Here is a 13,816-nt window from a genome sequence, read left to right as displayed (position 1 = left end):
GTGAACAGTACCGGAGATGTTTTGTTAAAACTTTCTATTAAAATTAGTAGCATGTCTTTAATATGCGGGTTATTGCTTCCACCGGATTGGTCTTATTTACTTTCCTTCAATTCTTGATTGCAGAGAGGGTTCCTTGCTTAACTTGTTCCGATTACGAATTAGGTGTTGGTGCATGATTTTCTGGATGCCAACGTGATTGATCTCAAACCAGTTTTGACATACAAAATTACATAGATGCTTACAAGTCAGGATCTCCCAAGATTGTTATTATTTTCATTTTTTCCAAGCTGGGATAATTTATCCTCAACAATGAGGAACCAATCAGTAATGTCACTCAATAACGATACTTACAATTTTACTTTGATTGATTACTTAGAAATTAGGGTAAATTATATAAAACTACCTCAACTAGTGGGTCAGTCATAGTTTCATACCACATCTTTAAACCATTTCAATGGCATACCTCATCTTACGAATTTCTTACAATTTCATATCTTCCATCAATTTGTCTATCAATTCCTCTATTAAATAGTGACGTGGCTTGAGACGGGATCCACTTTTTATTAAAAAATTAATTAAATATTAAAAACTGAAAAGATAAAATCATTTAATATTTTTTTACATGGGGACCCACCTCTTATCTCCTTCACCCTTTCTTTCCCATCCACCCGTGTCCTCCCAACCTTGCTTCAATGACAAAACTAGAACCCACCACCGCCTTCTCTTCCTCCATGTCCACCTCCCCCCCATGGCGCTCATCCCCATCCCCATCCTCCTACACACCCATCACCCTCACCAAATTAATCATTGTAACCAATTTCAAACAAAAACCCCAATTTCACCCAAACCCTAACCCTAAATTTTGATTTCGTCCGTTTCGGAGAAAGCTTCGGGCTTTGCTCAAGGGTTTGTGGGTTTTGGCTCAAGGGGCGGGATGCAGCTGTGCTTGGGTTATGGGGTTGAATGAGAGTGGGTTCAATCGGGTTTTTCTGGGTTTTGGTTTGGGTTCGAGAAAGGAGGCAATGAGCGGATTTGATGTGCCGTGGGGGGGGGGGGGGGAGGGAGTGACGGCAGAATCAGCCAGAAGAGAAGAGAAGAATGGGGAGAGAATCGGCGAAATCGATCACCTGCAAAAAAAATTCTGGATTTTTTTTGTTTCAAAATTTATTTGTTTCTAGGGAAAGAAGAGAATAGTGGGGGAGTGGGATGAGTGGTCGGGGAGGGTGGGGGGGGGAGATGTTGGTGTGGGTGGGATCTGAGTTTAGGGTGGTTCTAGTTTTGTGTTGGGGGAAGATAGGAGCGGGGAAGAAAGGGTGAGGGGGATAAGGGGTGGGTCCACGATGCAAAAAATAAAATAAAATAAAATGATTTTATATTTTTAGTTTTTAATATTTAATAAAAAAATTTAAAGAGAGTGGGTCTCGTCTCAAGCCACGTCACTATTTAACGAAAGAATTAACAGACAAACTGACGGAAGGTATGAAATTGTAACAAATTCGTAAGATGAGGTATGACATTGAAATGTTTTAAAGATAGGGTATGAAATTGTGATTGACCCAATAGTTGAAGTAGTTTTATGTAATTTACCCTAGAAACTATTCTATATATTTTCAGTTGATACACCACATGCCAAGGACATGTATTTCATCCTTTTCAATTTCCCCCTTGTGTGCATAGAAATTATTACAACTCATGCATTAAACAGAACTTTTCACTTTGCCTACTAATCTTAGGCGAAATGGTACCATAAGAGCAATTCCACCCATGGAGCCTTCCCCCTGACAATCCACTATTGAATCCACCCTATTGAACAGTAGCTGCCTTTAATGAATAGTTACTGCCCTTAATGAACAGTAATTGCCATTTGCATCTCCACCCTTGGAGCCCTCCCCCCTGGCAATAGGCAATAAAATATTAGTTTTTTTGTTTGTTTAAATAATACAAAATAAAATTATTTATAATTTCGAATAAGATTTTTTAAATCGTTCTCGTTGCGTCACGTGTCATTTTATAAAAAAAACAATTATTTAGCGATGGATTTCAATAAGATTTTTATCCAATGTCATCGTGCCACGTGTCGTTATCTTTTGAGAATCTTGTCTAAAGATTTCGATCAGATTTTAACTCGTTCAAAATTGCGCCACATGTCATTATCCGAAAAGATAATTATTGGAGATCGATTTCGATAAGATTTTTATCCAATACGATCGTGCCACATGTCATTATCTTTTCAGAATCTTTGCAGATAGATTTTGATCAGATTTTTAACGAATGACGACATGCCACGTGGCCTTATCTACAATCCAATCATTTCTGAATCATCCGTATAATCCACCATCCATCCTCACAAATCTCACACCAATTTTCTCAACATCTCTATCTCATTATTCATAGTTTCTGCTTCTTCTTCACCATCCATCCTTACAATGTCTTCTTCTTCATCAAGGATGATGTGGGAAATCGATCAACAAGAGGAAGAATTGTTTAACCAATCTGAAGGAATGTTCAACCTTCAGATAGCCGAAAATGAGATGGAAGAGGATGAAGAGCGTAGAAGGAGAGATGACGAAACAAGAATGGCCAGAGCCTCACATTCCCGTCGAGTCATCCAGACTGTTGCTCAGATATGCAGACCCAACCATTCAAGAAACCTTGATAGAAGCAGGCAACGACGGGGTGAAGAGCTGTTAGACGATTACTTTGTCCATAACAGTGCATTTCCTAATACATACTTCAGACACCGTTTTAGAATGGAACGACATTTGTTCAACAGAATCATGACTGATGTTTGCAACCATGATTCTTACGTTGTGCAAAAGAAGAATGCTTGTGGTGTTATGGGTCTCCTGCCTTAGCAAAAAATCACTACTGCATTGCGGATGCTTGTGTATGGAGCATCTGCAGACCAAGTGGATGAGATAACGAGGATGGGGAAATCAACCATTCTTGAGGCCCTAATGAGGTTTTGCGGAGCAGTCGAATCTTTATACACCGCAGAGTACCTCCGAACACCTACTCACATGGACCTGCAAAGGCTTCTGAAGAAGGGCGAGATGCGAGGTTTTCTTGGGATAATAGGAAGCATCGATTGTATGAACTGGACGTGGAAAAACTGTCAAAGTGCATGGCAAGGCGCATATGGGGACAGAAAATGAGCAAAATCTATCATTTTGGAGGCAGTGGCATCTTTTGATACATGGATATGGCACACATTTTTCGAGGTTCCGGGGGCTCAAAATGATCTCAACGTCCTTGCCCAATCCCTAGTGTTCAACGACGTCCTGCAAGGAAGGGCACCAAAAGTCACGTACATCGTCAACGGATGTAGGTACGACGGGCCATACTACCTAGTTGACGGCATTTACCCACGGTGGGAAAAATTTGTCAAAACATTGCCACGTCCGCGAAGTGCAAAGGAAAAACACTTTGCAAGCTGTTAAGAGGGGTGCAGGAAGGATGTGGACCGTTGTTTTGGTATCCTTCAAGCTCGTTGGGCGATCGTCAGGGATGCTTCTATAATGTTCGATGTAGAGTCACTTCGATCCATCATTATGACGCACGTCATTCTTCACAACATGATTGTGGAAGATGAGTTCGATTATGATGCGGTTGATGAATATAAGCCAGAGCCAGACACGATGAACAATTCAAGAACACAGATATATTGTGCGCATGATGCCATCGAAGAACCCGTACAACACGAGCCATTAGAAAAGGATGGACGTTACAATGAAACTGTCATTCAACGATATACTACACTTCAAAGGTCATCTATGCACAATGATCGGCAAATTGACTTGATAGAGCACCAGTGGGCATTGAAACAAGCTGAAGATACTTAAGTTTATTTAGTATGTTTGTTTGTATTTGGTGTGTTTATTTAATTTTATTTGGTGTGTTTTTTGTAGTGAGTTTTTTTTTTTTTTGCTATGTTTATGTAATTTATTTGGTGTGAATTATTTGGTATGTTTATGTAATTTTATTTGGTGTGTTTTTTGTAGTGAATTTTTTATTATTTGGTATGTTTATGTAATTTTATTTGGTGTGTTTATGTAATTCCATTCGGTGAGTTTTTTAGTTTTATTTGGTGTGTTTTATAATTTCATTATACGTGAACAATTTGATGAATAAAGATTCTATTATTAGGAAACAAAATAATAATACAAACAAATAATTATAATATATTCTTACCTCATCCGCATAATTTGCCCCACTTCGAACATTACTACTAGCTTGTGTCAAGGCATCTCTCCACGTACTAAAGGAATGGCAAAGTATTTTCCAACGACTGGACATCGATTCTTTGGTTCTTTTCCCACCTATTTGCTCAAGAAATTTGGTATGAATTAAACTCCACATTTCTCGCAGCTGCATCTCATTACCCGTAAGGGAATTATGAGTAACTTCAACCCAGCTAGTGCACAACGCAACATCTTCAATAAACGACCAATTCGTACCTGCATCAGTAGTCATTTTGTGGAAAAAAAATTGGATTGAAACTTTGAGAGAAAGATAGGAATTTGATTGAAAGTAGTTGAGAAAATATGAAATTGTGGTGTAAGGTAGATAGAGAAGAAGTGGTATTTATAGAAAAGTAAAAACCATTTTTTACAATTTTTTTTAAATTTTTATTCAAATAATTAATCTCTGCCGTTGGATTTTAAAAAATTTGAATTCCAACACTCTAGATTGTGCCACGTGTCACAACGGTAACTTTTCTTAATTTTAAAACTATTTTTTTAAAATTTATAAAGCAGATTAATATCAACCGTTGATCTCAGATCGAACGGTTGATATAAAATCATCTTTTTTTTGTTACTGTTGTAAATCGGACGGCTCGTATTAAAGAGCCGTTGGGATCAAACGGACCGTGGGAAGCCACGTGGCTTCCCAACGGTCACTAGGTTTTCTGCTTCGCGTGGGCCTGTGCCCTGAAATCCGATCGGGCAACATGCCCCCACTCGCGAGTGAGGGGCACGCGCCTGACACAAAAAAAATAAAAAAAAATGGCCGGACCGAAGCCTGACGTCACGGGCCTCGGGCCACAGACCTGTCGATTCCCCACCCCCTGGCCCTCGGGCTCCCACCCTCACTCGGGCTCTCCAAGGCTGGAGGCCTACCAACCGGCCCTCGAACCCTTTCCTGGAGCTTGTCCCCCGAGCAACCACCATGGGTGGACTTGCTCTAAAATATGAGGAAAGGGCTACTGCTGGGGCGTTTGCTGCCCGACTATCGCAACAATTATAGCGGCTCAACTAAATAATACGGTGGTTTTAACGTGTTTTTTACCCGACAAGCTCGAGGACTCTATCCCACTAAATAAGCAAGAGTGTTTTTTACCCGACTAAATAATACAGTGGTTTTAGAGTGTATAACTAAGCGGTGTACACCGTATAAAATAGGTGGGGCCGAACTATTAATCCGGTGACTATTTAATACATATGGACGCCAAACACTTGGCTCCATATTATTAGTTCTATCTGGTACTTTATACAGCATACCAAACGAGGTCTAAGAAGTTAGAAAGTTTGACTATAATTCAATTTGTGCCTCTAAAATTGGTTATTTTCCAAAATTTCCCAGTGAAACGGCATGTCGTTGCACACACTGATTTCCAACTCATCATACTGGAGTGGATTAGCTTTGAACACCAAAAAAATTGCGATTTGCAAGAGCCCACGATACCAAAATTTTCAAGATCAAACTATTTTTGGGGTTTAAGGGCTGGTTTGTTATCGTAGTGTTTTGAGAAAAAAGGGAAGGGGGAGGGGAAGCTTGACGACGCGTACAGCAACAACTCGAAGCTGCTGGCGGTCGGTCGTCTCTCTATGCGATGGTTTCCCTCTCCACCTGGTGCCGGTACATAGCCCACAAGCTCGAGTACTCTGCCACTCTCAGCTTGAAGGTCCTTCTCTCTCCTCTCTCTCATCCAATTTTCGATGTTTCGCCTTCTGGGTTTTGTTTTTAGACCGGTTTTGAGATTGCCCATTGTAATATTGCTGCCATGGAAAGTTAAAGCAGTGAGCTTTGATGTTTGGGTTTTTAGATTTTGGGTAATAATGGATGGGTTGTATTGGGTTTTTTGAGAACGATATTGTTTTGGTAGTTTTGTGTTAAAATGGTGATCTGAATAAGGGTTTTCGTGGGTTTTCTCAATGTTTTGCGTTCTCAATTTCAATGATGTTTTTGTAGGAATAGATATTGTGTATGATTTCAGGTTTTATACTGCTACATGTGTCAGAGAAATGTTGTGTGTATGTTGAAGGTGCATTTTTGAAATCCTTAGGGCCTGTTTGTTAATCATTTCGTTTACAGTTTTTTTGTGTTGGTTTCAAGTTTTTGCTTTTTTGAAAACTGAAAACTGAAATCTTGTTTGGTATCTACTTTTAGTTCAGCTTCAAAACTGTTACTTTTGACCTCTCCGAAGGCATTCGAAAAGATTGAGAGACCATGGAGAATTATTCAGTAATGTTCACTACTTTCGGTAAAGTTAGCTTTATAGATATTTAGTGTTAGGTTAGTTGGTCAAGGCAGTGTGCCCGCCCTTTTCCCGCAGATTAGAGTAGTTTTATTAGAATATTGCATTGTCAAAAGAAAAAAGCTTTATAGCTATTCTTAAGAATCTAGGAACATTTAAAACATGATTTGTGTGCTTACCTTGCCTTTGATGCGCGTCTTTTGAATGTTCAAACTCAATTGTGAAATTGGGGAACCAGTTATCTCCCTCAGTTTTTCATATGTAACTTGGGGTGAGCTGTAATGTGGGTTATCCTTTCATAAGTTTTTATTAGTATTTATAAGCACAAAGGGTTAGCTTGGCAGATGGTTTAGATGGTCAAGTAACACTTAATTTACTTCTGGTTCTTCTGCAATCTTAAAGATAGATTCTTACTTTCCATTCACAGGGGTTACCTTTAAGTCAGTGAAAGCTTTATAAACGACTTTTGTTTTATATTGTTCTTTTACGTTTTTAAGTCAAAAGTGTTCATGTAATGCAGAACTATCACAGAGGTCAAATCACGGACAAAGAAATGGGTGATGCTCTTTTTAAAAATCTATTTCAGGGAAGGCTGACATACTTGCATTGGAATAAAGGAGAGGAGATGGCCCCTAGTATAGGGGCACAAGGGGGAACTCTTCTTGTTCGGAAGATACCAGCTGCAGATCCAAAGTAATTACCATTTTAAATATGTCCTCTCTTCTTCCAAAGATACTCTAGGACCAGTTTAAGCATTTTATGTAATGATCTAAGATCGTGCATCTAAAACAATAAAACCCTTGTTAAGTTGTTGGCCGTAGATCAGCTTTTTATGCGGGACTGCTAGTGGTAGGGTTTTCATGAAGGAACTGAGATATCATAAATGCCTTCGGAAACTTGGGGATAGTAAATCAATTCTAGTTTACTTCTTGTGATGATGAGCAATTAGGGTGTTTTTCTTCAACATTTATACTTTGTCAATTTAGGTGCAGTTTAGGAAAGGTCATAAATAGATTTGTGGACCACTTTGGTTGCCTGTGCCGTTTGTCCATGGATACATGAAAAGTTGAAGTTGGTGTAAGCTCTTGGCTTAGTCGCTCTTATTGAGTCTCTATATTGTTAAAGCAGGCCCTTACCATGTATTGTGAGCTTTTATTCAACTTGTGCTCTGAATTCTCACATGGATTGGTGATAAGCTTTCTGGTGCTTAATCGTGTTGTGTTCTGCCTGTCATTCTTCTAAAGATGGTCCCGAGCTGAGTCCTTCTGGTTTGATCATTACCTGTTTTTTACAGAGATTGATACCTCTGTGTGAAACATGTTCATTTTCTTTTTCATATTGATTTATGTTAATTTATGGCAAGTGCCTTCGCCCATGAGCGGTAGGTCTCGGGTTTGAGACTTGGGAGCAACCTCTCCATAAATGGGGGTAAGGCTAGCCGACATTCACCTCTCCCAGACCCTGCGTAAAGTGGGAGCCTTGTGCACTGGGTACGACCTTTTTTATGGTTCCTAACAGCTCAATTGACATCCTCATATTTATCTGACAGGCGTGTCTTTGTTGGGGATGTAGTGGTCTTGAAGGACCCGGAGAAACCAGATAGTTATCTTGTCAGAAGATTGGCTGCAATTGAAGGGTATGAAATGTTGTCTACGGATGAAAAGGATGAGCCTTTTGTCCTTGACAAGGATGAATGCTGGGTGCTGGCTGATAATGAAAATTTGAAGCCCAAGGTACAATGCCATATTCAGAATTTTTATAGTTATGTTCAGACAAATGTATCAAGTATATTTGCTCGGTTACTTCACAGTTTGCACTGTTCCTTTATGAGTCCATTCACACTTATTTTTATGTTTTATTATTTGGAAATAGCTGTAGCACAGCAGCTGAGTATATTATCATCATTACATATGTGTGGAATTTTGATTGCCATCTATTGGTTTGGTTGTAACATCTATCAAGCGTAAATCTTTTATGAACTATACTTGAGCAACAGCTTGTTAGTTGAGGAAGTTGTTTCATGAAATGGGTACAGACATTTGAGAATCTTTAAGAAAGTCATGGAACTGGAGGCATAAATCGAAAATTTGGGAAACTATTGGAAATAGATGACAAATTGAATAATTAAAGATAGACGTTTCACTTGAATCAAGATTCATAAATATGCAACACATACATCACATGCTCATTTATAGTTCCATAATCTCTTGATTCTATGATCATGTAAGAATTGAAACTCACCTAAAATATATGATATTCAGGATTCTCTCTCTCCTCCTTCCTTGTGTTTAGAATTTTGACTAAATTTACAACTCACCATTTTGACATATTCTAGCTTTGACACATGTACACAATTAGGGTGAACTATGACATTCTCTGTATAGCATTACTTGAATATTTGGGAATAGATGGATTAGTATTCGTTCTTATTTCTGGCAGGAAGCCAATGACAGTCGAAAGTTTGGGCCAGTTTCCATGACAGGCATAGTTGGCAGAGTCATATATTGTTTACGAACAGCTGTGGATCATGGCCCCGTGCAGAACAGGCGAGTTACTCAAACTAAATGTGCTCAACCCATCTTTGTTTTATACGACGAGAAGTTCTGCAGTGATTAATATTTGTGTTTGTTATATTCTTTGTCCAGCCATTCTAGCATGAGAAAGGATGCACCAGTTCTACAAGTTGAATTGGATGTCGATGAGATGGCAAAAAACCACAAAGCCTGAAGTATGTCCTCATAAAGCAATGACTGCTAACTTGGTTTGTACCTACTTTCCTCCCAATTGCTTATCGGATCATTTTTCTTCTTTCTCTGTTCTTCCCCTTGTTTCGAGTACAAGAAGAAAAATAAAGATAGATGGTTGTAAGTTTATGGTGCTTGTTCAGGTGCTCCTACTTCAGTAATGGCACGTCTAGTTTTTGCTGAAAAATACAGAAGCGGCCTGTAACGAATTTGAGTTTAGAGCGGTATTTGTCTTTCGACGGAGTTTGGAACAGCGCTGTACTCCGAAAAACTAACAGAGAGAAGAGAAAACCTAGACGTTGTCAAGTTTTTAGACCTATATTTAAATCCTTGGCATGTCTGTTTGTTGATCCTTCCGGCGGAATATACTTTCTTGTGTTTCAACAAGATCCATTTATGCTTAGTTTCCTCTGTGCTACTTGCATGCATCAAATCCAAAATCTCGTGTTGTAGTAGTAGTTATATGAGGTGTTTAGGTTAAACATCTCATAAATTGAGCTTCGCTTCGTCAAACTATCAAGTAAATTGCCATTATTTTCGCGGGGCATTCAGTGAGCCAATATTTTTCCTCGCATAGGCGCAGTATATGTCTTAACATGACATGGAATTTGGCACCCGTGTTAGGAAAAAAAAAAAGTTAACTTGGTTAAACTAACGGGGGTAAGATTTTGTAACTTTAAAAGAAATAAACTGAACTGTTATATGGGCGCAGCAGTACAGGACGTAGTTGATATCGTTCTTAGGAGACGATATTTTGTGTAGGAAATAGAAATATAGGTTTGAACTTGAGTTGATATTTTGTGTAGGAAATAGGTATATAGGGGAAAGGGATCTCTCCGTATACCTTCTTCCTAATCCATCAAATCACGGGATTCGTACTGTTAAAATTTGATCTAACGGTTACAAATAAGGGTTCACTTTAAAAGTCATAATAACTTCAGCTGTTTGATCAATTTTCAACGGCATGAATTCTCTAATTTGGTGAATTAGGAAGAAGGGATCCTAAGAGGATCCATTTTCGAATATGGGTTTGAACTTGAGTAAAAGAGTGAGCCACAATGATTTGGTCAATTGGTCTTAACCCAACTGATCATTAATACACTAACTTTGTGCACCAAAAAATTGGTATATTTTACACCACATATTTATTTTATGACAATTATTAATTAAATTCTAACTTGAATAAAAAAAATTCATTGGTAACACATTATTTTGTGGACAAATTTGATGTAGCTTGCTAAAAAAATAAGAATAAAAAGAAAACGAGGGCCAAATGGAACTAACAACAGTAAACAACCGCCACAGAGTGACCTAGTAGTTGAAGATAAATTTCACGCTCGTATTTCATAGGATATGTTATGAGTTAAATTTTTGGCCCTGTTGAACCGCACGATGATGACCAAGGAAAGTTGAAATGTCTTTATGAATCTTTCTGGCTCCGAATGAAGTGCCGTGATGAAATCACTAGCTAATCCCTTTTTTTTCTATTAAAAAATAAAAAATAACAAAAGAAAACGGGGCCTAAAAAATAACCGGGTCAAATGACCCGAGTCTGACCCACAAACGAGTCCCTTATCAATGGCGCTATAGGGTTTACCAATGCAAAGAGACTAACGCTTCGAAAGAGCTCTACCATCAGCTAGCACGCCAGAAAATGCGAATCCGCCATTGACGACTGAACTGAAAGCTCTCCTTGTCTGCCTCTAACCTCCACAAAAATGTTACAAGGCGTTCGTATCATCGGTGAGCTTCTCATAAACCGAAACAAAACTCTGCTGCGTTTCCAACTTTCTACGTAGGCTGGAGTTTGTAGGTTCTTTCCATTTCGCTTTTTTATTTTTAAGATGTGGGTTATCCGATTTGTGATTGGTTTCGTTGGTATTTTGAAGTATTCATGTCTGTGTTGTTCTTTTTCAAAATTGCACATTTTGGTTAGAGTTCCCACCAGGTGTTTGTTGAAAAGATTTTGTATGAACAGCACTTGCATATAACAAATGGCTACAGAAGGATTTAGCTCTCATGTCGCGTCTTGACTTTTAATTTCCATCTTGCATTGCCTTGGGATTTTTTTTATTGATAACTACTGGCTGCATTTGAATGCTAAGGAAAATTTCACATGTGGGATTTCGGTTTTCTATTAGGCTGTCTTGTTACAAGGAACGCAAATATGTACTTTTTCGGTGAGTGGGGAATGTTTGCACATGTGGGATAGAATAAGAATGGTCTCTTCTGAAAATATTTTCGGGCACGAGCAGGTGAATTGGGGTTGTGGATATTGCTTGTAGCTTTCATTTCTATGTTAGGTTTATTGCATTGTGATTTTTGGATGATGGTGGTTTTCTTCCAGGTTATGGACCATCAGATGTCAAATGTCTTCCTTGTTCAGGAATTTCCGGAAGAGTAGCCCCTTTATATCACTGCTCTTCTCGTTTCAACCATAAGTCCAAGTCACAGATCAGGATTGGATCACCGAGAGGTGCTTGCAAGGGGGTATCTTTTACGTGCAGAGCAAGTTCTAGTGGTCGTAATAGAAATCCAGACTTTCCAAGGCAAAACAGACATGGGTACTCCCGGAGCAGGAATAGGAAAAGTGTAGAAAGAGATGGCTTTGAAAACCTTGACGAATCTGATGTGCTTTCTTCTAAAAACGGGTCATTGGTCTCTCTTTCAAGTAACACAAAGTTCGGGGCCACTGCATCCCCTGGACCTAGAGAAAAAGAGATTGTTGAGCTGTTCCGGAAGGTCCAGACTCAACTTCGGGAGAGAAGTGCAGTTAAAGAAGAAAGGAAGGTTGAAGCTTCACAAGGGCATGGTAAAGAGAATGCGACCGTGGATTCCCTCCTTAACCTGTTAAGAAAACACTCGGTTGAGCAATCAAAGAGAAACAGCAACAGTGGCAGCAGCAACAAGGACTTCACGTTGGACCAACCAGAAAATAATTCCCGATATAGTGAAAGAAAAAACACAGCTTCTTTTGATTCAAATAACAAAGCTTCCTTTGATTCAAATAACCTTTTGAAGGACGAGGTTGAAGAACCTACAGCCTCCTTCAGCAGGCCTGCATCAAATTTTCAACGCAAGTCTCCCATTCCTCGGTTAACATACCAGGCCATTTATTCTGAGGATGATCACATAGGCAACACAGTACCACATGTGAATTCAACTGGGAAAAGAACGAAGAATCATGTTGACAGAGATCCAAAACCAGAGCCCGAGCCAAAGCTTGAGTTGGAGGCAGAACTTGACCATGAGCCCGAGCATGATGCTAAGTTTGAATTTGAGCCTGAACCTGAGCCTGAGCAAGGGATTTCTCAACTGTTAGAGGACCAGACCTCAGAAGATGAGATTTCAGTTCCTGAAGAAACTCTTATTGAAGGCAATGAGAACGAAGGAGAACTTGTTGAAAGTAGGGACTTGAGTACATTGAAGCTGCCAGAATTGAGGGTACTAGCAAAATCTCGAGGTGTAAAAGGGTTTTCGAAGATGAAGAAGGCTGAGCTTTTGGAGTTGCTAAGCAGGAGCGCAGTTTGATTTGTGATGCACGGTATTACCGCTGACATATTGATATAGTTTCAAATAACTTATCACGTTTATGTATTCGGGCCTCTGAATCCTTGTTGAGATTTGAGAGTGTGGTTAGCTTTTTCTAGTTTCGGAGGATCTTTTTCGAGCACAGGATGGTCTCGCCGCGATGGGATTGGTCCTTTTTTTGTATTTGTTTTCGTAGAGGATTTTCATCGTAGGGAAAATATGTCAAATTCTGGTTTATTGTAGCTTAAAGGTTGCTCTCTGTAAAATTGGTGAACTAGTTCAAGTGTCTAATTCGTTGTAGTTTCCTTCACAAACTACATTTTGTCATATTTTTACTTGTGTATTTACGGACTGTTGGAATCCATGCCTTGTTGGCCCAAACAATCTTAAGTCCTCATAAAGTTGTAATGGTGTGAGTTTAAAAATTGATGGCCACTATTTTATATGAATCAAACTCACGAGACGCATGTGTTATACTCAACAGTTGGAAACACTTATATTGGATTCAATTTTTCCGGACTACTGTATGAGTTTGATTCTAATTTAGACATCATACTCAAAATTTCCGACCCGTTGAAGGCCTAATTATACAAATCAATCACCAAAGATGAAAATAAGCGAAAAAGACTTGAGCTTTTTAGGACAATAAGAGTTTCTCTAAAGAACACTATTGTGTAAGGATATATTCCTCATTACATGTGACCGTCTATGTTAAAATAACTCATTAATTAGCAAAAAAATTTCTACGTATATGTCAAATAGTGATTTTTCTACTAGAAGGAACCGAGTATTTTCTGTCTCTGAAGTTGTTTGAATTTGGAAATAGTTTTGTATATTAATTGGGAACAAGTAATTCCCTTCAAAATCGGAATTGAAACCAATCATTTTTTACCTGCTTTTAACTTTTTTGGTCAACACAATTTTTTTTAGTTTTCTTTCTCACGGTTCAATTCGATTTTCCGGTATGACGGTTTTTATACCCACCCCTCTTTGGAAATAGTTTTTCATAAAAATTGGGAATTGGGTTTCAATTGAATTACCTAAAACTTGAGGAACTTTCTCA

At 38.8% G+C, this 13,816-nt stretch overlaps 2 protein-coding genes across 4 annotated transcripts; both read left to right on the top strand.

Annotated features, from left to right (window-relative positions):
• Positions 1-5,695: 5,695 nt before the first annotated feature.
• On the top strand, positions 5,696-9,625 carry LOC126620664 (mitochondrial inner membrane protease subunit 2-like). 3 transcript variants are annotated; one of them, XM_050288884.1, is made up of 6 exons: positions 5,696-5,905; positions 6,999-7,171; positions 8,028-8,211; positions 8,918-9,024; positions 9,124-9,239; positions 9,366-9,625. In XM_050288884.1, exons 1-5 carry the CDS (start codon positions 5,834-5,836, stop codon positions 9,203-9,205), a joined length of 618 nt encoding a protein of 205 aa, XP_050144841.1. In that variant the 5' UTR covers positions 5,696-5,833; the 3' UTR covers positions 9,206-9,239; positions 9,366-9,625. The 3 variants fall into 3 exon arrangements, with proteins under 3 accessions (XP_050144841.1, XP_050144840.1, XP_050144843.1); XM_050288883.1 differs by having other exon boundaries at positions 9,124-9,625; XM_050288886.1 differs by having other exon boundaries at positions 5,704-5,905; positions 7,065-7,171; positions 9,124-9,625.
• Positions 9,626-10,799: 1,174 nt separating this feature from the next.
• Positions 10,800-13,080, top strand: LOC126620662 (rho-N domain-containing protein 1, chloroplastic-like). The gene is made up of 2 exons (XM_050288881.1): positions 10,800-10,965; positions 11,570-13,080. The coding sequence occupies exons 1-2, from the start codon at positions 10,941-10,943 to the stop codon at positions 12,751-12,753; spliced, it is 1,209 nt and encodes a 402-aa protein (XP_050144838.1). The 5' UTR covers positions 10,800-10,940; the 3' UTR covers positions 12,754-13,080.
• Positions 13,081-13,816: the final 736 nt, after the last annotated feature.

The sequence above is a fragment of the Malus sylvestris genome, chromosome 5 (genome assembly GCF_916048215.2).
Source record: "Malus sylvestris chromosome 5, drMalSylv7.2, whole genome shotgun sequence".
Lineage (NCBI taxonomy): Eukaryota > Viridiplantae > Streptophyta > Magnoliopsida > Rosales > Rosaceae > Malus > Malus sylvestris.
This window is presented reverse-complemented; position numbering and strand designations above follow the sequence as displayed.

Bases quoted from the DNA above. Each gene is read 5' to 3' on its own strand.
- LOC126620664 (XM_050288884.1), top strand. From the start codon at position 5,834: ATGGTTTCCCTCTCCACCTGGTGCCGGTACATAGCCCACAAGCTCGAG. The intron at 7,172-8,027 runs GTAATTACCATT...TTTATCTGACAG, and splicing joins ATACCAGCTGCAGATCCAAA to GCGTGTCTTTGTTGGGGATG. The intron at 8,212-8,917 runs GTACAATGCCAT...TATTTCTGGCAG, and splicing joins ATGAAAATTTGAAGCCCAAG to GAAGCCAATGACAGTCGAAA.
- LOC126620662 (XM_050288881.1), top strand. From the start codon at position 10,941: ATGTTACAAGGCGTTCGTATCATCG. The intron at 10,966-11,569 runs GTGAGCTTCTCA...GTTTTCTTCCAG, and splicing joins ACAAGGCGTTCGTATCATCG to GTTATGGACCATCAGATGTC.